A 26,962-nucleotide genomic window follows, 5' to 3' on the forward strand; every position below is an offset into this window, starting at 1 on the left:
AGAGAAGCAATAAAACTGGCCTTCTTTAGACTAGTTGAGTATCTGGAGCATCAGCATTTGTGGGTTTGACTACAGGCTCAAAATGGCCAGAAACAAAGACTTTCTTCTGAAACTCATCAGTCTATTCTTGTTCTGAGAAATGAAGGCTATTTATTCCATGAGATAAATTGACAAGAAACTGAAGATCTCATACAATGCTGTGTACTACTCCCTTCACAGAACACGCAAACTGGCTCTAACCAGAATAGAAAAGAGTGGGAGGCCCCGGTGTACAACTGAGCAAGAGGACAAGTACATTAGAGTGTCTAGTTTGAGAAACAGACACCTCACAAGTCCTCAATTGGCAGCTTCATTAAATAGTGCCCGCAAAACACCAGTCTCAACATCAACAGTGAAGAGGCGACTCCGTGATGCTGGCGTTCTAGGCAGAGTTGCAAAGAAAAAGCCATATCTCTGTCCAGTGTCTGTGTTCTTTTGCCCATCTTAATTATTTATTTTTATTAACCAGTCTGTGATATGGCAGCCTAGTTTTATATAGGCTACACCCTCCCAGCAGCGCAAACATTTTCTTAGAAATATAACTTGGCCCTTCTCCGAGCATGCCTATATATGCCTATATATATGCCTATATATAGGCTATGGATCATTTGTTTGAGACCTTTGAGGCCATACCACACTAGGCCTAGCAGAGAATCGGGTGAGGGGCAGCATCGGGCACACATATATTATATAAGCAATATAATAAGCAACTAATTAACAAACACTGATACAATATGACATTTTTATTTTAAGGCAGATAAGAACAAATTCTTATTTACAATGACGGCCTACAGTGGGTTAACTGCCTTGTTCAGGCGCAGAACGACAGATTTGTACCTTGTCAGCTCTGGGATTCAATCCAGCAACCTTTTGGTTACTGGCCCAACGCTCTAACCACTAGGCTACCTGCGCCCCATTTAATTGATTACAAATTTCATTACCCTCTCCTGGTTAAAAAAATATATAATAATACTAAACCCTCCCCCTGACAAAAAGCCTGACCCTCCTCCAGTTTTGCTTATATTTGACAACTCCCTAAAGTTGCCAGGGAATCTGAAAATTGTGTTGTAATTAAGACAGTACATATTTTCCCAGCTTTTTTTCCCAGACGGCCCGCCATTAAAGATGGTTAAGGAGGAAAATAATGCCTTTACAGCCTCTATGTGCGAGCCGGGAATGCACATCAATCCAAGAAGACAGTGGAGATCTAGCGCCCACTATCGGCTGCCTGGGATAAAAAAAAATAAAGTGGAGCAGGGCACTTAAAAGACGCACCCTATCCCCTTAAGTAGACACTTCTGATGACGTTTCATGACGTCTGACGAGTATACACTTGCAGGGCAAGGGGCGAGGGAGGGTGTTGAGCATCCAGAAACAGTTTCATATTTATTTTGGCATTGTCTACATGTAAAACAATCATGAAAAGATATTCAGTTTTATAATTGTTAATATTCGTGATGACTTTAGTTTGTTATGGGAGAATGTGCTGTTCGGTTTCCTTAACCATAATAAAGATAAAAGCAAAAAATAAAGGGGCGAGGGAGTAAGGAATGATTTTTAAATTGACCACCCTTGGCCGGAAATTCGTCACTCGTTCACCCCGCGATGATTGTGTTTTCAGCCACCGGTAGCTTGTGGGTGCTTTATATGCGCTACAGTCAATTAAGATTACATGTCTACTTATATTAACTATATAATTATTAATATACGACTACTGTATGATAGATAACAAATTAATTAGCAAACTAACAGTCTGCCTAGCTGGAACCTCTGAAGGAAACATTTTTATTTATACAATTTAAAAAATACAACCAAACAAAAACATTAATGTTTTATGAGACGTGTTTGTGCCGTCATGTGCATTAGTAGCACAATTTAGAACTTATTTCAATTAGTTTTTACTTACACTTGAATGGTGACTTCTCCATTGATGTTTTTAAGTTAAGTTTTCGCAGACTTTTCTTGGCGGAGGTACAATCGTCGCAAATTGAATTATGGGGAGTTTCATGCCCAGGAGTGAATATACACTGCTAAACAAAAATAAAGGGAACACTTAAACAACACAATGTAACTCCAAGTCAATCACACTTCTGTGAAATCAAACGGTCCACTTAGGAAGCAACACTGATTGACAATACATTTCACATGCTGTTGTGCAAATGGAATAGACAACAGGTGGAAATTATAGGCATTTAGAAAGACACCCCCAATAATGGAGTGGTTCGGCAGGTGGGGACCACAGACCACTTCTCAGTTCCTATGCTTCCTGGCTGATGTTTTGGTCACTTTTGAATGCTGGCGGTGCTTTCACTCTAGTGGTAGCATGAGACGGAGTCTACAACCCACACAACTGGCTCAGGTAGTGCAGCTCATCCAGGATGGCACATCAATGCGAGATGTGGCAAGAAGGTTTGCTGTGTCTGTCAGCGTAGTTTCCAGAGCATGGAGGCGCTACCAGGAGACAGGCCAGTACATCAGGAGACGTGGAGGAGGCCGTTGGAGGGCAACAACCCTGCAGCAGGACCGCTACCTCCGCCTTTGTGCAAGGAGCACTGCCAGAGCCCTGCAAAATTACCTGCAGCAGGGCACAAATGTGCATGTGTCTGCTCAAACGGTCAGAAACAGACTCCATGAGGGTGGTATGAGGGCTCGACGTCCACAGGTGGGGGTTGTGCTTACAGCCCAACACGTGCAGGACGTTTGGCATTTGCCAGAGAACACCAAGATGGACAAATTCGCCACTGGCGCCCTGTGCTCTTCACAGATGAAAGCAGGTTCACACTGAGCACATGTGACAGACGTGACAGTCTAGAGACACCGTGGAGAACGTTCTGCTGCCTGCAACATCCTCCAGCATGACCGGTTTGGCGGTGGGTCAGTCATGGTGTGGGGTGGCATTTCTTTGGGGGGCCGCACAGCCCTCCATGTGCTCGCCAGAGGTAGCCTGACTGCCATTAGGTACCGAGATGAGATCCTCAGACCCCTTGTGAGACCATATGCTAGTGTGATTGGCCCTGGGTTCCTCCTAATGCAAGACAATGCTAGACCTCATGTGGCTGGAGTGTGTCAGCAGTTCCTGCAAGAGGAAGGCATTGATGCTATGGACTGGCCCGCCCGTTCCCCAGACCTGAATCCAATTGAGCACATCTGGGACATCATGTCTCACTCCATCCACCAACGCCACGTTGCACCACAGACTGTCCAGGAGTTGGCGGATGCTTTAGTCCAGGTCTGGGAGGAGATCCCTCAGGCGACCATCCGCCACCTCATCAGGAGCATGCCCAGGCGTTGTAGGGAGGTCATACAGGCACGTGGAGAACACACACACTACTGAGCCTCATTTTGACTTGTTTTAAGGACATTACATCAACGTTGGATCAGCCTGTAGTGTGGTTTTCCACTTTAATTTTGAGTGTGACTCCAAATCCAGACCTCCATGGGTTGATACATTTGATTTCCATTGATAATTTTTGTGTGATTTTGTTGTCAGCACATTCAACTATGTAAAGAAAAAAGTATTTAATAAGAATATTTCATTCATTCAGATCTAGGATGTGTTATTTTAGTGTTCCCTTTATTTTTTTGAGCAGTGTACTTGTACACTCGCAAAGTCGTTTAATAACGAGGGTTGAGGGGCTTACGTTGCAAAATTCCCTTGCTTGGCTAATCATTTTGACCGCTCAGGGATTCCCCCAAGGGCATAAGTCGAGGGTGTGTATTTTAAGTGGACCGCATACCTAGAGTGTCGCAGGTAGGCCTACTGCAGGATTTTGTTCCAACTAGACATCACACCTGAGACCTGACCAACTGAGCTAATTGATCAGTACCCGTGATTGCCTCAAATTCAACACACCTGGTCTTCCAGGTAGGTTAAATTAAAAACATGAAGTGTCTGCAGCACCCCAGGACCAGGGTTGCCTACCTTTTGAAGTAGAGCAATGATAGAGTAAATCCGACATGGACAATATGCCTGAAATGAAGTGTGCATTGGTTACTTCCATAATGATTTCTTAATTCAGAATCACTAAACAACAATAGTTTCATGTTAATGATATCCCTCTCTCCAAAGACCAGGCAGAAGATGATTAGTCCCAAAATATTGACTCCGCAACCCATTCACCCAGGACTGGGACTTCAGTAATCACTTTTGCATCCTGAAAAGAGAGGGGAGTGAAGCTTAGCGATGACAAAGGCCTTCTTATTACAGACACAGTGAATTGCAGCAAGTCCTCATCTGTACGACGGCTTTCAAGGTAAGTAAAGGATGAGCCAATATTCTTACCTGCCTATCAGGGTTTCACAGACTCTGTCCTGGGTACCCTCCTTGGTGCACTTTTTGGTGTTTGCCCAAGCACTACACAGATATTGATACTGATACTGATTTAAAACAACCAAAGCTTGATGATGAATTGGTTATGAGTCATCTGTGTAGGGCAAAGAAACGAAACGTGTCCCCAGGACAGAGTTAGGGAAACCCTGCAAGTGAAGATGACAAACATTGGTCTGCATGTTGATAAGCACACCAATAGATGGCAGTAACACAGGAGTTCATTTACATCAGTGGCGCGTTCACTCCGCTTCAATGTGTGCTACCTTGCGTTATGGTTTTTACTGAATGACACGTTTGGTGGATGTGGCGAGGTGTGGCCTGATCAATATGGGTGTGGCCTGATCAATATGGGTGTGGCCTGATCAATATGGGTGTGACCATTTAAAATAACTTGTGCAACACACCATATGACCGTGATAGTCTGGGGCAGAACATAATTATAATAATTTGTACAAGCCCAATAATAGATTGTATTTGAAAATAACAATTTCATACCTTGATTATATTGAGACAAGATCTCATATGTCTCTTATTTGTGGGAAACCGAATAACTAAATTAAACACATTTTTTGTTAAAATTCCTAGTGATTTTAGGCTTTTTAACCAAAAAAAGTAATACCACAAATAATTAAAATCACTCAAGGGCTGGTTTTGGCCCAAGGGCCACCTATTGCCGATCACTGACATATGTTTATCGCTGGTCATTCAGTACCGTTTCCGTTGAATTCAATGTTGCAAACCGTTCTGTGGCACTGAATGCAACCCGGCTCTCGTGCAAGTGGGAACTGGAACATCTGGGAACTGGAACATCTGTGTAGATGTGAATTACAGGTTATAGGTAGTATTTCTGTAAGCTTACTTTTTTTTTTTTTATCCGCAAAATAGAAATGTAAATATTGAGTAGATTTACTATATGAATACAGTTGTCAGGGACAGGCCAGGTTGGTTATTTTCAAGCTATTCAGAAAATATAGTTTACCAATTACTTCACACTGGAAGAAGTTAAGTTGCACTAAAGCTACCCCTAAGAAAAATATAGTTTACTTAACTAAAACTACTTTGATAAAGTCACACACTACTTCCAAACTAATTTGTCATAAGTCTGAAATGTCATAGAATGCAAATAGCATGAACAGATTAGTCTGTAGTCAAAATATCCTATTAAACACAGCAATGTTTCAAGTGAAAATTAGACAGGTCTGATGCTGAAAAAGAAAATACAATGTCTACTACACCCATGTTTTATTTTGACAAAAAAGTAGTGTTTAGTTCCAATATTTAACTACACCGCTACATGGCAACAAAAATAATTAACTACTGAAAACGCTATCGATATTTGAATTTAGTTCAACTACGCCCAAGCTACTGCAAAATGTAGTTTAGTTACTAATTTAACTAGTCCTACATTTAGTTCACTACTCCCCAACATTGGCTATTATAGCCAGGACCGTATGCTCAAATGACCTCTGGGAGTAAGGATTAATATGATTTATTTATATAATACGAAATGTCGACAGTACCAATCTACAGCTATAAAAAATACAAGGATAAAAAAAATCTCTGCCCTTCTCAGGATAATTGATTTTCACATGACTCCCTGTCATCAGTGGCGATTTTAGCATGTACAGTTGAAGTCGGAAGTTTACATACACTTAGGTTGGAGTCATTAAAACGCGTTTTGTTGACAAACTATACTTTTGGCAAGTCGGTTAGGACATCTACTTTGTGCATGACACAAGTAATTTTTCCAACAATTGTTTACAGACAGATTATTTCACTTATTATTCACTGTATCACAATTCCATTGGGTCAGAAGTTTACGTACATTAAGTTGACTGTGCCTTTAACCAGTTTGGAAAATTCCAGATAATTATGTCATGGCTTTAGATGCTTCTGATTGGCTAATTGACATAATTTGAGTCAATTTGAGTCAAACTCCGTGCCTCTTTGCTTGACGTCATGGGAAAATCAGAAGAAATTCAGCCAAGACATCAAAAAATATATATTGTAGACCTCCAAGTCTGGTTCATCCTTGGGAGCAATTTCCAAATGCCTGAAGGTACCATGTTCATCTGCTCAAACAATAGTACGCAAGTATAAACACCATGGGACCACGCAGCCGTAATACTGCTCAGAAAGGAGATGCATTCTGTCTCTTAGAGATGAATGTACTTTGGTGTGAAAAGTGCAAATCAATCCCAGAACAACAGCAAATTACCTTGTAAAGATGCTGGAGGAAACAGGAACAAAAGTATCTATATCCACAATAAAACAAGTCCTATATCGACGTAATCTGAAAGGCCGCTCAGCAAGGAAGCACCCACTGCTCCAAAACCGGCACTAAAAAGCCAGACTACGGTTTGCAACTGCACATGGGGACAAAGATCGTACTTTTTGGAGAAATGTTATTTGGTCTGATGAAACAAAAATAGAACTGTTTGGCCATAATGACCATTGTTATATTTGGAGGACAAAGGGAGGCTTGCAAGCCGAAGAATACCATTCCAACCGTGAAGCACGTGGGTGGCAGCATCATGTTGTGGGGGTGCTTTGCTGCAGCAGGGACTTGTGCACTTCACAAACTAGATGTCATGAGGCAGGAAAATGATGTGGATATATTGAAGCAACATCTCAAGACATTAGTCAGGAAGTTAAAGCCTTGTCGCAACTGGGTCTTCCAAATGGACAATGACCACAATCATACTTCCAAAGTTGTGGCAAATTGGCTTAAGGACGACAACAGTCATGGTATTGGAGTGGCCATCGCAAAGCCCTGACCTCAATCCTATAGAAAATGTGTGGGCAGAACTGAAAGAGCGTGTGCGAGCAAGAAGGCCTACAAACCTGACTCCTTTACACCAGCTCTGTCAGGAGGAATGGGCCAAAATTCACCCAACTTATTGTGGGAAGCTTGTGGAAGGCTACCTGTAATGTTTGACCTAAGTTAAACAATTTAAAAGGCAATGCTGCCAAATACTAATTGAGTGTATGTAAACTTCTGACTCACTGGGAATGTGATGAAAGAAATAATAGCTGAAATAAATAATCCTCTCTAATATTATTCTGACATTTCACGTTCTTAAAATAAAGTGGTGATCCTAACTGACCTAAGACAGGGAATTTTTACTAGGATTAAATGTCAGGAATTGTGAAAACATGAATTTAAATGTATTTGGCTAAGGTGTATGTAAACTTCTGACTTTAACTGTACATCTTGGTGGGGCAAACAAAAATGTGGGGATGCATGCCACTACACTACACGGCACTAAACAATACATTAATTCCACTATAACAATTAATTCAGCCTCATTTACTGCCTTAAAAAAAAAAAACATAGCTGATATGGCTGACTCGCTTAAACAAATGTAGTTTCTACTGACAATTGAGATTTACAAACTATGGCATAAGAGGACAACAAACGGATAAGAGGCCATCCATAATTTAGACTAAGACATTAATGAGCGAGCTAGGACGGACGTAGCCATAACTATTTGTTCAGCACTTTTGAAATATACAGCGACAGAATTCAGAACATGAGCCGCTGTTAGTGTTCTCCCTGTACACCAAATCAGAACCGTAGGATAAATAAAGGGGGCATATAAGCAGACAATGAAAGCTCTTACAATATTCAATGATTACATTTCTCTAAAACAGGTTATAGGCTACATGTGCACCACCAAGTCAGAACAGTAGGTGAAATTAAGAGGGGAAAATAGACCAAATTATTAGGGTGAGGCACATGGGCTACTAACCGTTTACTACACAACATACACTTAATATTATTTTCTTAGCTTCAGTATGCATATTACATGATTTATGCAGCAGCATACAATATAGTTTTGGGCTCCTCTTGTTGTGCTGTGCTCCCTTGAACAGGAAGGTGGTGCAGCTGTCCTTCACAGGCTAATTTTGACATCAGTCTGGCATTCTCTGATTTTTATAGTGCTTTCAAGACAAAAACAGTTTGAATCATGACAGCTGTGATCTATTTATTTCGTATATATTTTTAATCTCAATTTCCATCTACAGACTGAACATACTCTCCTGCAACTCGCCTCACCCAATGTTGTACGGATCTGCTATTTTTTTGAAACCTTTTGAACCCCCATCAGAAGCTAGCCAGCTACTACCTAGTAGTCAGTTAACGACTGCTAGCGGTCATCACCGTTAACTCGGCTATCAGCCAGCCTCAGCCCGGTTAGTTCCTGCCAGTCTGCACAACGCTATATCAACCCAGAGCATATCGATCGGATTGCTTTTTCTCTACCACATCTCCGGATTCCTACAGCAAGCTCTGAAACTTTTACACCAGATCATCGCAGCAAGCTCGCTGCTATCCAAGTGGCTACTCCTGGCCAACGACTCTGTCCCGAAGCAAGTACCAGTTAGCCTGGAGCTTAGCCTCGAGCTAGGCTCATCTCCCGGCTAGCCGAAGAGGTCCATCAGCCAATTCTTGGGCTACAATACCTATTTTGCCAATTTGGCCTGGACCCTTTTACTGCCAACACGGAGCCCCGCCGATCCATCATGACAGGTCTGCCGACGTAACCGTCCGAAGGGGGTTTCAACAGGCTCTTCGGTTGCGAAGTCCCCCGGAGGCCCATCTGCTAGCCTGCTAGCCCCTGCCCGCTAGCTGTCTGAATCGCTGTGTCTCCAGCTCGGCTAGCTACTCACTGGACCTTATGATCACTCAGCTACACATGCCTCTCCCTAATGTCAATATGCCTTGTCTATTGCTGTTTTGGTTAGTGATTATTCACATCCTACCATACCCTTGTCTGTACATTATACCTTGAATCTATTCTTCCACACACAGAAATCTGCTCCTTTTACTCTCTGTTCCGAATGCACTAGATGACCAGCTCTTAGACTTTAGCCTTATCCTTCTCCTCTGGTGATGTAGAGGTTAACCCAGGCCCTGCAACCCCTAGCTCCACTCCCATTCCCCAGGCGCTCTCATTTGTTGACTTCTATAACCGTAAAAGCCTTGGTTTCATGCATGTTAACTAGAGGTCGACCGATTATGATTTTTCAACGCCGATACCGATTATTGGAGGACCAAAAAAAGCCTTTTGTTTTTTTTGTAATAATGACAATTACAAGAGTACTCAATTAACACTTACATTTTATTTTAACTTAATATAATACATCAATAAAATACATTTAGCCTCAAATAAATAATGAAACATGTTCAATTTGGTTTAAATAATGCAAAAACAAAGTGTTGGAGAAGAAAGTGAAAGTGCAATATGTACCATGTAAGAAAGCTAACGTTTCAGTTCCTTGCTCAGAACATGAGAACATATGAAAGCTGGTGGTTCCTTTTAACATGAGTCTTCAATATTCCCAGGTAAGAAGTTTTAGGTTGTAGTTATTATAGGACTAATTCTCTCTATACGACTTATATTTAATATACCTTTGACTATTGGATGTTCTTATAGACACTTTAGAATTGCCAGTAACCGTATAGCTTCTCTCCTCTCCTCTCCTCTCCTCGCCGCTACCTGGGCTCGAACCAGGAACACATCGACAACAGCCACCCTCGAAGCAACGTTACCCATGCAGAGCAAGGGGAACAACTACTCCAAGTCTTAGAGCGAGTGACATTTGAAACGCTATTAGCGCGCACCCTGCTAACTAGCTAGCCATTTCACATCGGTTACACCAGCCTAATCTCGGGAGTTGATAGGCTTGAAGTCATAAACAGCGCAATGCTTGAAGCATTGCGAAGAGCTGCTGGCAAAACGCACAAAAGTGCTGTTTGAATGAATGCTTACGACACTGCTGCTGCCTACCATCGCTCAGTCAGACTGCTCTATCAAATCATAGACTTAATTATAATATAATACACAGAAATACGAGCCTTGGGTCATTAATATAGTCGAATCCGGAAACTATAATTTCAAAAACAAAACGTTTATTCTTTCAGTGAAATATTGAACCGTTACGTATTTTATTTAACGGATGGCATCCCTAAGTCTAAATATTGCTGTTACATTGCACAACCTTCAATGTTATGTCATAATTACGTAAAATTCTGGCAAATTAGTTCGCAAAGAGCCAGGCGGCCCAAACTGTTGCATATACCCAGACTCTGGTAGCAATTAACTTTTCCTTCCAGTTCTCTGATGCCAATGACTGGAACTAATTGCAAAAATCACTGAAGCTAGAGTCTTATATCTCCCTCTAACTTTAAGCGTCAGCTTCCAGAGCAGCTTACCGATCACTTTACCTGTACACAGCCAATCTGTAAATGGCACACCAAACTACCTCATCTCCATATTGTTACTTATCCTCTTGCTTTTTTGCACCCCAGTATTTCTACTTGCACATCATCTGCACATCTCACTCCAGTGTTAATGCTCAATTGTAATTATTTCGCCTATATGGCCTATTTATTGCCTTACCTCCCAACTCTTCTACATTTGCACACACTGTACATAGATTTTTATATTGTGTTATCGACTGTACGCTTTTAACTCTTGTTTTTGCTGCACTTCTTGGCTTTATCTTGGCCAGGTCGCAGTTGTAAATGAGAACTTGTTCTCAACTGGCCTACCTGGTTAAATAAAGGCAAAATAATTATGGAATGCCTGAGTTTCCGACCATTCAAAGTGTATTTTCCCAGTTGCAGCTCATTTTTTGAGTTCCCAGTTGTCAAATTGCTTGAGTGTGGCAGAAAGCCTGCTGGCATGACAGCATGGCCAATGTAGAATTTTTATAATTTTAAGCTTGGAAAAGAGACCCTTAAACCGATAATTGGGACCACACACCCACTCCACTGAATAGCAGGGTAGTGATCGCTTTGCAATCCTTGCAGTTAGCCACTGATTCCTTCCAAACCACTAATTTTTAAATTTGCGATTTCCAATTTGTTGTGTAATGTTTATTTCCAATGGCCTGTGATACTAGTTCAATGAAAATAGTGTCTTAGTCTTCCAGTAAAGTAGCTAGCAGACCAAACCATGTGGCTACAATTTTGTTAGTCTATAACAATTATATTTGTATGACTTAATTGCTATGAATAGTGGATGTCACTTGAAATTTGGACATTTTTAATAACGCCTTAGGGCGTGGCACGAACAAACGACAGACTTCGGCCAATGATCGTGGAAAACGAGTTATGTGCAGGCCAAGAGCCAATCAACCGCCAGCAATAGGCTGCGATTCACTTGCGTGGAATCTGTAGCTGCTGCATGTGCAAGCGAGCGAGTAGTAGGAAGTGCGTGTCGAGTAGAGTTGAAGCAAACTCTGGTTGAAGTAGCGAACATTGGCGTCGATGTGGATCAATATTACTAGCGGATAAATTACTCAACCATACCATAGTCGTGAGGTGGGGTTGTACTATAGGCTACACTTCAAGCTTTCCCGGCGGCATCTGGGAGGGAGAGAGTGCTGTGGCTTACTGGTTTTGCCTGGGACGAAACGGCGTGGGTTAGCTAAGGTGGGCCTTGCCTGGGTATATTATTTATCAGCTAGCTAGATAGCGACTTCAAATAAAATAAAGTGTTGTTAACCAACACTAGCTAACAACTTGCACGTTTTTCGCTGCGAATAGCAATTTGACAGCCTCCTGGGCGCATCCTGATCCGAAACTGCTTGGAGTATCACTCACACTAGCTAACGTTACAGTAGCTAAATGGGTGAGTAATCAACATCTGATTCATAACGTCATTCAGTTGTCATTTAACGTCAATATGAAATAGACAGACGTCGACATAGTAGCCCACAAATGCCATGCCAGGGTAGGGTATCATAATTAGCCAAGCTAACGTTAACTAGCAGAAGCATTTCCTTTGGGAGCATCAAGCTAGAAGACCGCACTTGGTGGCTCTAGCGTTAGATTCAAAGGAGTAACGTGAGGTGGGGTGAACATAGAGAACGGGCGGGCAGCTAGCGGTTCACATGCCCATCGTAGCGTATACTTGTCAGACCGAGAATCGCATTATGTAACACGGGGCATTGCTAGACAGAACCACCTGCATTTTTGACAGCCATAAGCTGCTGTCATTTTTGGAGACGAGCTGCGTTTGTTTCAGTTTGAGACTCCTTATAACGTGTGGATTTTTTTCCCTTGATTCCTCAACTATGTATTATTTAGTTAACCACATGCACTGCATACATGTTATGACAGCCATACTACTTGTTTACTAACATCAGTGTACTAAACTGTCTAAAGCGCTGATGTGTATCATCCATCTCACACTGTTACGCAATAGGCCTATGCACACACCGTTTTATATTGCTGTCCTTCTGGGGACCAAAGAATTGATTCCATCCTATTTTTCGACCTGTAACCCTAAACCTAACTCCTATGCCTAAAATATAAATGTTCCTTATATGGACCTGCAAAATGTCCCCACTTGTCTGAATTGTCTGAATTGTCCATGTTTTACTATCCTTGTGAGGAACTTTGGTACCAACGGGATAGTTAAACAAAAACACAGAGACAGACTGACAAATCAAAATGTTCATGGCCACTCTTAGTAATTGTGTGCTTGACATTTGGTAAGAAATGCGCTGACTGAGGATGCTATCTCTTGGTGTAATGTACTTACTCCCATTTTAACCAGAATAAATCATTTCTAGTGACTTGCATTGGACTGTTGCGGAGGATGTACTGTACTCTTGTCACATCAGGGTTTTTGACTATTCCAGAATTCTAGGGTATATGTTGAGCCTTCATTGCTGTACAAGGTGCAATCATACGGTACTAGCCTACGTGATTCAGCAGAAAGGAGGTCCGACGAACCCATCCATCCACAAACACAGTATCTCTATAGGACAGGGGTGCTCCAGCTAAGCAGAAACACTTAGGTCATTGCATTTGTCATGGTCATTCCACCAAATTAGTACCTTTTTTAGCAGCTTTTTTAGCATGAATTTTAAAAGCTGTTATATTGAATGAAGTGCCCTTTACCATAGACCACATGGAACATCATATCTGAGTGGCCAAAATTCTGCATTTTGGCATGTCCTTCTGTGCGCCCTCTGACTTCTAGGAAGATTTTACCATTGTAAAACTCTCGTTGATTTGACAGTTATTTCTGAAGATTGTTATTGATTTAGTGATTAATCTCACAACGTCTGTCCTTCATTTTAAGTTCAACCTTGTTATGTGAACTGAACTCTCGTTTTAGTATGGTGAAACTATTCCTTAATTTTTCTTTTTCATAAGAGTCATTGAGCATGTAATAGTCAAATCATAGTATAAAACTCTGATCTGGTATTATACTTTGGCAATTTTCTGGTGGAAAACTGAGCAGGTAGATCATAATGTCAACCCTGTAACCCGTAGATAGACAGGCAATTTAAAAACAAAAAATACTGTCAGTTCTGTACTTACCCACAGTTAGATTAACTTGTGGAAACCATTTCTATGTCTCTGCTTGCAGTTTGAAGAGAGGTAGTTTGGCAACTGGTTGTCTACAGGTAAAGTGTAGCATGCGTTAACTTCCTTCATACTGCGTGCAGAAATATAAACATCCATGGTATCCACGTTTTTTTAAACTTCATTTTTTGTTTGTTTTATCCAACTCTGGATAGTTTGCATTCAATTGCCCCTTCCTGTTGCACACAGTAAGCTTCCATTCTCCCTGTCACAAAAGGGCCGTTTTGTCTCGATATCAAATTATTTCTGGGTAATAATTAAGTACTTATTGTTTTCAGTTAAAATGGTTAAAAAAAACGAATCTTCTTGGCAAAGAGCAATTTCTCAAGCAAGAATTTAGCTAGGACTGTCGGAGTGTTCTGAGTGGGGAGGGGAAAACTGAAAATTAGCTGTTATTGACAGATTTTTAGAACTAATGAATTAATCAGCTGGTGATGTCACCAGGCATGCTAAAATAGGTTTACATTTCAGGAAGTCTTTTAAACCAGCTCTTACACTAAAAAGAGCATCATCCTCAATTTCACAGTATTATTCCAACCACAGTGTGGAAATGTGTATATAAAACACGGGAAAATGTATGTTTTTGACTGCACTTTTAAGATAATCTCCAACCCTGTTAGTCAACCTTGTTTCTTTATTTGGCACGCGATAGGTACAGTTGAAGTCAAAGTTTACATACACCTTGGCCAAATACATTTGAACTCAGTTTTTTCACAATTCCTAACATTTAATCCTAGTAAAAATTCCTTGTCTTAGGATCACCACTTTATTTTAAGAATGTGAAATGTCAGAATAATATAATTATTTATTTCAGCTTTTATTTCTTTCATCACATTCCCAGTGGGTCAGAAGTTTACATACACTATCTGGTAGCATTGCCTTTTAAATGGTTTAACTTAGGTCAAACGTTACAGGTAGCCTTCCACAAGCTTCCCACAATAAGTTGGGTGAATTTTGTCCCATTCCTCCTGACAGCTGGTGTAACTTGAGTCCGGTTTATAGGCCTCCTTGCTCGCACACGCTTTTCCAGTTCTGCCCACAAATGTTCTATAGGATTGAGGTCAGGGCTTTGTGATGGCCACTCCAATACCTTGACATTGTTGTCCTTAAGCCATTTTGCCACAACTTTGGAAGTATGCTTGCGTCATTGTCCATTTGGAAGACCCATTTGCTACCAAGCCTTAACTTCCTGACTGATGTCTTGAGATGTTGCTTCAATATATCCACATATTTTTCCTTCCTCATGAAGCCATCTATTTTGTGAAGTGCACCAGTTCCTCCTGCAACATAGCACCCACACAACATGATGCTGCCACCCCTGTGCTTCATGGTTGGGATGGTATTCTTCGGCTTGCAAGCCTCCCTTTGTCCTCCAAATATAACAATGGTCATTATGGCCAAACAGTTCTATTTTTGTTTCATCAGACCAGAGAACATTTCTCCAAAAAGTACGATCTTTGTCCCCACGTGCAGTTGCAAACCGTAGTCTGTCTTTTTCATGGCGGTTTTGGAGCCGTGGCTGCTTCCTTGCTGAGCGGCCTTTCAGATTACGTCGATATAGGACTCGTTTTACTGTGGCTATAGATACTTTTGTTCCTGTTTCCTCCAGCATCTTTACGAGGTCCTTTGCTGTTGTTCTGGGATTGATTTGCACTTTTCGCACCAAAGCACGTTCATCTCTAGGGGACAGAATGCGTCTCCTTCCTGAGCGGTATGACGGCTGCGTGGTCCAATGGTATATTTGCGTACTATTGTTTGTTCAGATGAACGTGGTACGTTCAGGCGTTTGGAAAGTGCTCCCAACGATGAACCAGACATGTGGAGGTCTACAATATATATTTTTTGATGTCTTGGCTGAATTTCTTCAGATTTTTCCATGATGTCAAGCAAAGAGGCACTGAGTTTGAAGGTAGGCCTTGAAATACATTCACAGGTACACCTCCAATTGACTCAAATGATGTCAATTAGCCAATCAGAAGCTTCTAACACCATGACATTATTTTCTGGAATTTTCCAAGCTGTTAAAGGCACAGTCAACTTAGTGTACGTAAACTTCTGACTAGAGGTCGACCGATTATGATTTTTCAACGTCGATACCGATTATTGGAGGACCAGAAATGCCGATTTAAAAAGAAAAAAAAAATGTATTTGCAATAATGACAATTACAACAATACTGAATTAACACTTAATATAATACATCAATAAAATCAATTTAGCCTCAAGTAGATTATGAAACATGTTCAATTTGGTTTAAATAATGCAAAAAGTGTTGGAGAAGAATGTAAAAGTGCAATATGTGCTATGTAAGAAAGCTAACGTTTCAGTTCCTTGCTCAGAACATGAGAACATATGAAAGCTGGTGGTTCCTTTTAACATGAGTCTTCAATATACCCAGGTAAGAAGTTTTAGGTTGTAGTTATTATAGGACTATTTCCCTCTATACCATTTATATTTCATTAACCTTTGACTATTGGATGTTCTTATAGGCACTTTATTGCCAGTGTAACAGTATAGCCGTCCCTCTCCTCGCTCGAACCAGCAACACAACGACAACAGCCACCACATCGAAGCAGCGTTACCCATGCAAAGCAAGGGAAACAACCACCCCAAGGCTCAGAGCGAGTGATGTTTGAAACGCTATTAGTGCGAGCTAACTAGCCAGCCATTTCACTTCGGTTACACCAGCCTCATCTCGGAGTTGATAGGTTTTTAAGTCATAAACACCGCAATGCTTGACGCACAACGAAGAGCTGCTGGCAAAACGCACAAAAGTGCTGTTTGAATGAATGTTTACGCGCCTGCTTCTGCCTACCAGCGCTCAGTCAGATACTTGTATGCTCAGTCAGATTATATGCAACACAGGACACGCTAGATAATATCTAGTAATATCATCAATCATGTGTAGTTAACTAGTGATTATGATTGTTTTTTATAAGGTAAGTTTAATGCTAGCTAGCAACTTACCTTGGCTTACTGCATTTGCGTAACAGACAGTTTCCTTGTGGAGTGCAATGAGAGAGAGAGGCAGGTCGTTATTGCGTTGGCCTAGTTAACTGTAGGTTGCAAGATTGGATCCCCCGAGCTGACAAGGTGAAAATCTGTCGTTCTGCCCCTGAACGAGGCAGTTAACCCACCGTTCCTAGGCCGTCATTGAAAATAAGAATGTGTTCTTAACTGACTTGCCCAGTTAAATAAAGGTGTAAAAAAAAATAGTTAAAAAAAAAATCTGCAAATCGGCGTCCAAAAATACAGATTTCCGATTGTTATGAAAACTTGAAATCGGTCGTTCCGATTAATCGGTCAACCTCTACTTCTGACCCACTGAAATTGTGAAACAGTGAGTTATAAGTGAAATAATCTGTCTGTAAGCAATTGTTGGAACAATTACTTGTAATGCAAAGTAGATGTCATAAAAGACTTGCCAAAACTATAGTTTGTTAACAAGACATTTGTTGAGTGGTTGAAAAACGAGTTTTAATGACACCAACCTAAGTGTATGTTGACTTCTGATGGGAAAACATGTTTTTTTATTAAGTTGAACACGCACTCTTTATAACAATGTTGGATGAGGTTACATGACCAAAAAGGTACTCATTTCGTTGAAGGACCCATTAATCCTTTTGATTTAAGTAGATGATGAGTAGAATCGTCAGTAGGCTATCTTGACTCCTTGGAACAGAAAGTTAGGCCTAATGCTTATGGAGGATTGACTGGCCCTGTCATGTCTTTATGCAAACATTGCCTGTGTGTTTTTATGACGTGTTATGGGAACACCTGACTCAGGCCTCATTGGCTATAAGGAGGGACCCTGACAGATACCATAATCTGAAAGGCAAGAAAAATCCATTATAGAATGGAGGCCAGCCTGGAAAAAGAAAGTCTCGTTTGACTGGTTTTAAAATGTCATATGATTTAATCCTAATCCTCACTGCACACAGGAGAACATCTGCGGGATGGGGAACGTCAGGGTCTTTGCTTTCTGTCTCTGTGTCACCGCACCTCCTCTTGGCCCCGTGCAGCCCAGAATCCAATTAGCTGAGCACTGTAACCGCTCCAGACACCAAAATCTCTAAATTATTAGTTGGCCCAGCATACTAGGTGTACTGTCTAGACACAGAGAATGTCCATTACGATAAGGACCCATCAAAGTACTGGCGGATCCCAACATGACTTTAATTCATATTTTATTGACATGTTGGTGTTTACCCAGTGAGTATGTTGACGCAGTCGTAATGGTTTGATACCCGTTGCCTAGAGCTGGGACAATAAACCAAACATTTTAGGTGCTGGCCACTTATTGTGGACATTTTGCTGATATCGTTCATTATGATGAATAACCAATAGTACCCTACTATTGTAGTACCCTAGTACCCTAATAGTCCGCCAACTCCTGGACAGTCTGTGGTGCAACGTGGCGTTGGTGGATGGAGCGAGACATGATGTCCCAGATGTGCTCAATTGGATTCAGGTCTGGGGAAGGGGCGGGCCAGTCCATAGCATCAATGCTTTCCTCTTGCAGCAACTGCTGACACACTCCAGCCACATGAGGTCTAATATTATCTTGCATTAGGAGGAACCCAGGGCCAACCGCACCAGCATATGGTCTCACAAGGGGTCTGAGGATCTCATCTTGGTACCTAATGGCAGTCAGGCTACCTCTGGCGAGCACATGGAGGGCTGTGCGGCCCCCCAAAGAAATGCCACCCCACACCATGACTGACCCACCGCCAAACCGGTCATGCTGGAGGATGTTGCAGGCAGCAGAACGTTCTCCACGGCGTCTCCAGACTGTCACGTTTGTCACGTGCTCAGTTTGAACCTGCTTTCATCTGTGAAGAGCACAGGGCGCCAGTGGCGAATTTGCCAATCTTGGTGTTCTCTGGCAAATGCCAAACGTCCTGCACGGTGTTGGGCTGTAAGCACAACCCCCCACCTGTGGACGTCGGGCCCTCATACCACCCTCATGGAGTCTGTTTCTGACTGTTTGAGCAGACACATGCACATTTGTGGCCTGCTGGAGGTCATTTTGCAGGGCTCTGGCAGTACTCCTCCTGTTCCTCCTTGCACAAAGGCGGAGGTAGCGGTCCTGCTGCTGGGTTGTTGCCCTCCTACGGCCTCTTCCACGTCTCCTGATGTACTGGCCTGTCTCCTGGTAGTGCCTCCATGCTCTGGACACTACGCTGACAGACACAGCAAACCTTCTTGCCACATCTCGCATTGATGTGCCATCCTGGATGAGCTGCACTACCTGAGCCACTTGTGTGGGTTGTAGACTCCGTCTCATGCTACCACTAGAGTGAAAGCACCGCCAGCATTCAAAAGTGACCAAAACATCAGCCAGGAAGCATAGGAACTGAGAAGTGGTCCCCACCTGCAGAACCACTCCTTTATTGGGGGTGTCTTGCTAAATGCCTATAATTTCCACCTGTTGTCTATTCCATTTGCACAACAGCATGTGAGATGTATTGTCAATCAGTGTTGCTTCCTAAGTGGACAGTTTGATTTCACAGAAGTGTGATTGACTTGGAGTTACATTGTGTTGTTTAAGTGTTCCCTTTATTTTTTTGAGCAGTGTACTAGGGCTCACCACTGTATGACCCCTGGACTGTCTATCATAGTGTTGTGTCTAGAGCTACCATATGAGCGGGAGAATGAGGAAGGGAAGTGATGATGCAGCACAGAGCTGTGTGCATTCTTATTTGGTCTGAGGAGCCAAAAGGCTTAGATAGTTGGGAAATTTTAAATTACAAAAATGATGCATGTTTTCAGGACAATTTGTCATGTTATGGGTCTCCCTTGACTTTGTAATACTGTTTGAGTCACTCCGATAGCGTAAGAACAAATCATAAGCCATGGCAACATTTTTTAGAATTGAAGGAAATTGGCTTTAAAATGGCAAAATTGTCTCCGCGGCCAAGAGATGTATTTTTTTTTACGTTTGTCAATTGTCAACTGTGCCCAATACCACGACCCTGCCACGCCTCCCAGCTAAACCCCATTTTGACCCAGAAACAATCCTGCTGTCTGCTACCTTTGTCTTGCTGTGTAGTAACGTTACTAAAACAGTGATTAGACTGCTTGTTTTGAGACACATTTTTATTCAGAATTCACAAAATCACGGATGGCGGATTTAGTTTTGCCTACATGTCTCTCTCGTATACTGTTTTATTGTGTGATATGACTTGTGGGTTGCTCTATACTGTATGGCCCAAGGTAGTTGTGGTCAAATCTAACATCCAGCCACAGTGTGATTTAAAAACGTTAAATAGCATATTCTACCTTAGACCGAGGAGTAAATTGACAGGTTAGGACGAGTGCTCATTCACTTTTTCCCTCCTCTCCCAGCAGATAACCTGAGCGAAGCGCTGAAGAAGCTGAAGCTAGCCTCAGCGGACAGCGCCACAGACAGTGTGGAGAGCTGCCTGGACTGCTTGCTCAAAGCACTGGCCCACAACAGTAAGTTTGACCCACACTCCTCAGAGTAAGTGAAATACACAGTACAGGATGGAGGAAATGGAGAGCTTAGTTAGACTATTTGGAGAACAAAAAAAACATTCTAGTCACTAGGCTCACATTTTGTTTTCGTACAAGGCCTAAGAGAATATCTCAGTCAGTGTTATTCACAAACCTGTCTGTCCTCCTTAGTTTGGGGAACAACCAATATGGCTGGGAATTGACAGTGACTTCACAATACAATATTATCACGATACTTAAGTGCCGATACAGTATGTATCGCGATTCTCACGATTCTATATGTATTACGATTCGATACTGTGATTTTATTGCGATTCGATGTTCCAAACATATTGATCACCATGTCTGCTGCAGAGGGAAAATGGAGAGGCACGAGAACAAGTTTTGATCAGTCATGGAGTGTGCTGAAAATGTTCTCTCTATTTAAAAACAAGATGGAGAACAAGCTATGAAGGAAAATACTAGAGTTTTGGTGCAGGTATAGCCAACTAGCGCAAAAATATTGCAGTATTGTCATAACGATATAAAATATTGTCAGTCATATCCCGATATGTAACTGTATTGAGCCCCTCCCGACCATCACTAATAACCATCTGCATGATCTGGCTTGGACTATCAAGTATCTTGTTTTTGGAGCATTGTAATGGCCTAACTTCTGTGCTTTTAAATTCATCGAGTTGTTGGCTTTCTGCATCCTCTGTCTTTTTAGCTTTGTGCTCTGGTGTAGATAGGTTTAATGTTCTACTGCACTTGGAAGCACAACCTCCTAGTCTCTTTTTGGCGCTGACAAGTGATGAACGTGCAATAGTCTGTTTGGATGAGGAGATGGCCAAGAAAACCAAAAGGCGCACACTTTTGCCGATGCTACCTTTAGCCTAATAGTAAAAATCCAAGTGACGGTAATAATCATTTCATTGGTTAACCCTGCAGGTCTAAGGACTTAGATCGCAACATTTATAGCTTTACTGCTATAGCCCATAGAAACGGATTGAATTACACATTTGTATATGACAAAACACAGTCAAAATGTATTGTAATGAATATGGTTTTGAAGTGTCTATGTCTGAGAGAGATAAGACAACTCCGACATTTTTAGACCCGTTTGGTTACTTCATTTGTGGCACTTTTACCCCCTATGCACGTGGTGCTATTTTTACAGCCTGGTACCAGGTTACCTTCAGACTACTCCCCTTAAGCTTGTGTGAGTCGTAGAGAAAAATAACTGACACCTTTGTGTGTGTGAGAGTCTCCCCTTTGTAGCTCAAACGGTTCTGGATTTAAAGACCATTTCCTTGTCTGGAGCCTCTTGTGTAGAAAAACACAGCTTTTAGAAGCCTCGTGTCATGGAATAGGCACACAAGCGTTATAATGGCGGAAAGAGGGGATTGAGTTACAGCCGCTACAAGAAACGGTAACTTGCATAAATACGCAGGGAGCTTTTCAACATGTCACGTGTGACGCCTAGGGGCGGCCGTGTGACGCCTAGGGGCGGCCGTGTGACGCCTAGGGGCGGCCGTGTGACGCCTAGGGGCGGCCGTGTGACGCCTAGGGGCGGCCGTGTGACGCCTAGGGGCGGCCGCGTGACGCCTAGGGGCGGCCGCGTGACGCCTAGGGGCGGCCGCGTGACGCCTAGGGGCGGCCGCGTGACGCCTAGGGGCTGGAGCGCTGGTCTAGTAACCGGAAGGTTGCTAGATCGAATCCCCGAGCTGCCAAGGAAAAAACTGTAGTTCTGCCCCTGAACAAGGCAGTAAACCCACTGTTCCTAGGCTGTCATTGTAAATAAGAATTTGTTCTTCACCGACTTGCCCAGTTAAATAAAGGTAAAATAAAAAAATCCAAAATTGGCTAAGAGGTTAATAATAATTTCAGGGCTGCACTGTCGTCCCGCAGGTAATTTGATTTGTATGGGCCATTTTCTGGAGCTTGGTTTAGGATGATCATAAATAACCCCAAAAATGGAATGACCTGGATGGGAAGGGATTATCTGCCTCTCCTTGCCCAACTCACCCCATGGCTCTTTTTCAATTAATCCTTCCTCAATTCCCTACAGTCTTTCTACTTTCCTCTTTCTCAAAAAGCATTCGAAGGTGAGATGGGAGATACCTTGGATCTTCTTCTCCAATATGGTTGAAAGGGCCAAGGGGATAGGATGCAAGGAATCAATGAAAGACACATTGAGATGGAGCCCTTGTCTTTTTTTTCAACTGTTCACCTCCTTTCTCCCCTCTTCCTTCTAGATGCTAATGCCAGTGAGAAGGTCCAGGAGATGGGCGTTCTCTCCCTGCTTCCCACCCTGCTGGCCCCACAGTCCTCCTGCACCCCCAAAGTAGCCAACATCATAGCTGAGGTGGCCAAAAATGGTGAGGCTCCCCCCGCTTGGTTTCTCCACACCTCATCTCATCCTCCCCAGGAAACATAATTATCTTCACTTTTGGTTCTACCATCTTGTCTGTATACCATTTTTGTATTTTTTATATTAAACGTTTTATCATATTCTCAGCTTTGTGTGTCTGTCATAGTGGCGGTTTAGCATACATCTGTATTTCTCATTTAATTGTCATTATCTTAATTTTGTTATTTTAATGGGATTGTGATTTATCTAGTTGTGGGCTGATGGTGAAGATTATGGATGATTCTCTTAAAGACGATCAATCTTAGACAGTCACTTATGGGTGATTATTCTATAGATGTTTGCTGTGTAGCCTAGATTGTGGTCTAGTCCCTGTGCTCATTTCTGTTTGTTCACACCACTCCCCATAAGCAATTCTGCCTTTACCCATTCCAACGGCAACAGATGGCTTCAGTCTCTCTAACAGAAGGCACCATAGGAGACCTGTCTGTTGGTGTTGCCATCCGTCTTGCTTTCCTAGACCATAGGAGACCTGTCTGTTGGTGTTGCCATCCGTCTTGCTTTTCTAGACTGTAGTCGTTTTCACACAACGTCAGCACAGTGAATCATGCATTTACCTCCTGCCATACTGTAGCTTGATCAAGGGAAAATGCACAGCAGTGAGTGGCTCGTTTTCAGATTCAGGAACTCGTAAGATCTAGTTGAGATTAGAGGTTAGAACGAATCAATCAACTTAAGGCATTCATAACGCTCACAGAAGCACTTAATAGACATGAAATAACATCTGCATTGTTCCCTATTTAAAGCTTTATACTAAGGTTGAGATTGGGCATTCAAATAAGTTGATGGCTTCTTGACGCTCCAATTGTAGAGAAGTCACACATTTTCTTGGCCACATGTTGGACTCAAGCAGTCTTCCATTAGCAATGTGGCAGATTACAGTATGCAGGCCTCTCAACTTGCATACTGCAGTTATAGCAACAACTGGGCCATACTAAGTGCTTTTAGTGTAATTTATGCGTGGGTTTCAGGGAAGGCAGGCGCAGAGTTGAAAGGAAGTGACTTGAGAGTTGGGGGAAGACAAGTCTAACATAATGAATGGATCGCTGCCTGCTGATGTGCCAGCCTGAGACTTGGCACCAACCCGCTGGCATTTTATCTGTCAGAGGCCCCCGGAATTGTCTATGCCCAGTCCACAGTGGAAGGCTTACTGTGTGAAAGATACTGGACTAAAATAACCTTTTTCTTGCATACCTGTGTTTAAGCACTTTTTATTTAAAACCTAGTCAGTATTATATGAAGGTTTTCTGTACTTGGCAGAACTTTAGGGCTGCCTTAAATGTATTTCTGACAAAGATCCAGAGTTGTTTCATCCAGAGTTGAACTTTTTTTTATTATTATGCGTTCATATAAAAATGGTCAAATGTGGATGCACTTAAGACGCATCCAGTCTTCCATTGACTAATCAATTGGAATTTGGCACACACAGTATATTTCTGAGCAGATTGGAGGTTATAGTGAAATGCATTTCAATTCCAGTCAAACCAGCAAATGAACTGAAACGCATTCTCTGAATGACAAAATCCTCCAAAAAGAACTGGTCCACTTTTCAGTCAATTTCAACTTGATTTTCAATTTCATCTCCTTCATCGAGACAGAATGGACCATGAAGGTAGGAGTAGGGTGAAGTTTCCCCTAGACACAGATCATGGGGCGGCAGGGTAGCCTAGTGGTTAGAGCGTTGGACTAGTAACCGGAAGGTTGCAAGTTCAAACCCCCGAGCTGACATGGTACAAATCTGCCGTTCTGCCCCTGTTCCTAGGCCTTCTATGAAAATAAGAATTTGTTCTTAACTGAAAAAAAAGGGTCATTTTAAAAAAATGTCCCCCACTAATGTGTAAGATTGGGGATGGGGAAGTTTATCCCAGGTCTGTACTGTTGGTAAACTTTACCCTGGAGCCTAATCCTGACTGCTTCCTCTCCCCTCCAGAGTTCATGCGGAGCCCCTGTGTGGAGGCAGGCCTCATCCCTCCCCTGGTGCAGCTGCTCCACTCCAAGGACCAGGAGGTGCTGCTGCAGACAGGCCGCGCCCTGGGCAACATCTGCTATGACAGCCGTAAGTTCATCCTACTATAGGTCTCCCTCTCAAAGGCTTCTCTTACACATTTCGTATAGGATTCCTTTAAACATTTGTCATAGGCCAGTTGGAAAAGGACCCGGAATCGGTGTCTATGGGTTCCGCCATAATTATTATAATTTATGGGAAGGGGAGGTCAACTTTTATAAGAAAGGGGGACTGCATCTTGCCTAGGTGTAATTATAGGGGAAGTACTGAATCGACTTTTCCTTTCAACTGGCCCTCCTCTCTTCCCTCTCCCCTCCCAGAGGTGCTGAATTGCATCATGCTGGGGAAACAGGTGTCAGCGGATTCTAAACCGACTGTTAGCATTATCTGCTCTTTTTGATGACATTGGTCTGCTGAAAATCTGTTTAGTCTTAGTTCATCATAATATAATGCGATATAACCTGTTTCTCATCTGGATATATTGGAGGTGGGGAATACTCTGGCCGGCTGTAAATTGGAATACTCTGGCCGGCTGTAAATTGGAATACTCTGGCCGGCTGTAAATTGGAATACTCTGGCCGGCTGTAAATTGGAATACTCTGGCCGGCTGTAAATTGGAATACTCTGGCCGGCTGTAAATTGGAATACTCTGGCCGGATGTAAATTGGAGTACTCTGGCCGGCTGTAAATTGGAATACTCTGGCCGGCTGTAAATTGGAATACTCTGGCCGGCTGTAAATTGGAGTACTCTGGCCGGCTGTAAATTGGAATACTCTGGCCGGCTGTAAATTGGAATACTCTGGCCGGATGTAAATTGGAATACTCTGGCCGGCTGTAAATTGGAATACTCTGGCCGGATGTAAATTGGAATACTCTGGCCGGATGTAAATTGGAATACTCTGGCCGGATGTAAATTGGAATACTCTGGCCGGCTGTAAATTGGAATACTCTGGCCGGATGTAAATTGGAATACTCTGGCCGGCTGTAAATTGGAATACTCTGGCCGGATGTAAATTGGAATACTCTGGCCGGATGTAAATTGGAATACTCTGGCCGGATGTAAATTGGAATACTCTGGCCGGATGTAAATTGGAATACTCTGGCCGGATGTAAATTGGAGTACTCTGGCCGGCTGTAAATTGGAATACTCTGGCCGGCTGTAAATTGGAATACTCTGGCCGGCTGTAAATTGGAATACTCTGGCCGGATGTAAATTGGAATACTCTGGCCGGCTGTAAATTGGAATACTCTGGCCGGATGTAAATTGGAATACTCTGGCCGGCTGTAAATTGGAATACTCTGGCCGGATGTAAATTGGAATACTCTGGCCGGATGTAAATTGGAATACTCTGGCCGGATGTAAATTGGAATACTCTGGCCGGCTGTAAATTGGAATACTCTGGCCGGCTGTAAATTGGAATACTCTGGCCGGATGTAAATTGGAATACTCTGGCCGGATGTAAATTGGAATACTCTGGCCGGATGTAAATTGGAATACTCTGGCCGGATGTAAATTGGAATACTCTGGCCGGATGTAAATTGGAATACTCTGGCCGGATGTAAATTGGAATACTCTGGCCGGATGTAAATTGGAATACTCTGGCCGGCTGTAAATTGGAATATTCTGGCCGGATGTAAATTGGAGTACTCTGGCCGGATGTAAATTGGAATACTCTGGCCGGATGTAAATTGGAATACTCTGGCCGGATGTAAATTGGAATACTCTGGCCGGCTGTAAATTGGAATACTCTGGCCGGCTGTAAATTGGAATACTCTGGCCGGCTGTAAATTGGAATACTCTGAGGTCACTACCAGTATGATATTGTCTGTGCTTCACCCCATTTATCAATATGAAATCCATATTTCATCTGTGGACTAGCAAGAGGCTTCGCTAGGCAGCTCTGTCACTATTGTCCCGTGTGGCTGTTGGTATAGCATGGTGCTTGCAACACCAGGGTTGTGGGTTCAATTCCCACGGGGGACCAGTGCGAGAATGTATGCACTTAATACTGTAAGTCGCTCTGGATAAGGGCATCTGCTAAATGACTAATGTCAAATGTACTATTGAGAATTTCTGTCCGTTTCAAGAGGCGACGGAGTGGCAGCCATAATCATTCTAGCCCAGAGCTCCTGCCACATTTCTTTCCCCAGACAGACACCTCAGAGACCTATGTCTGTCACACAAAGGTAAAACTGCTTACAATCACTTCCCCCGATGCCTCTAGAATAAAAAAAATGTAGGTGACTTAATCAAGAGTTGTCGTGAATACATTTGAGGAGAAAATATCATTGTCGGGTTTTGCTGAGTGGTT

General features: G+C 42.6%; 1 protein-coding gene across 12 annotated transcripts in view; it reads left to right on the forward strand.

Annotated features, from left to right (window-relative positions):
- Positions 1 to 11,460: 11,460 nt before the first annotated feature.
- LOC110500641 (rap1 GTPase-GDP dissociation stimulator 1) overlaps positions 11,461 to 26,962 on the forward strand; it is a 54,341-nt gene continuing 38,839 nt past the window's right edge. The window contains exons 1-5 of one of the 12 annotated variants that reach the window (XM_036958104.2): positions 11,515 to 11,813; positions 11,928 to 12,012; positions 20,107 to 20,217; positions 22,473 to 22,595; positions 24,576 to 24,701. In XM_036958104.2, the coding sequence (XP_036813999.1) occupies positions 12,009 to 12,012; positions 20,107 to 20,217; positions 22,473 to 22,595; positions 24,576 to 24,701 (364 nt within the window). In that variant the 5' untranslated portion in view covers positions 11,515 to 11,813; positions 11,928 to 12,008. Of the gene's footprint in view, positions 12,013 to 20,106; positions 20,218 to 22,472; positions 22,596 to 24,575; positions 24,702 to 26,962 lie in introns of all 12 variants that reach the window. The other 11 variants (XM_036958105.2, XM_090214751.1, XM_090214748.1 and 8 more) reach the window with 11 other exon arrangements.

This window comes from Oncorhynchus mykiss, chromosome 21 (genome assembly GCF_057628025.1).
Source record: "Oncorhynchus mykiss isolate SJ-2025 chromosome 21, ASM5762802v1, whole genome shotgun sequence".
Taxonomy (NCBI): Eukaryota; Metazoa; Chordata; class Actinopteri; order Salmoniformes; family Salmonidae; genus Oncorhynchus; species Oncorhynchus mykiss.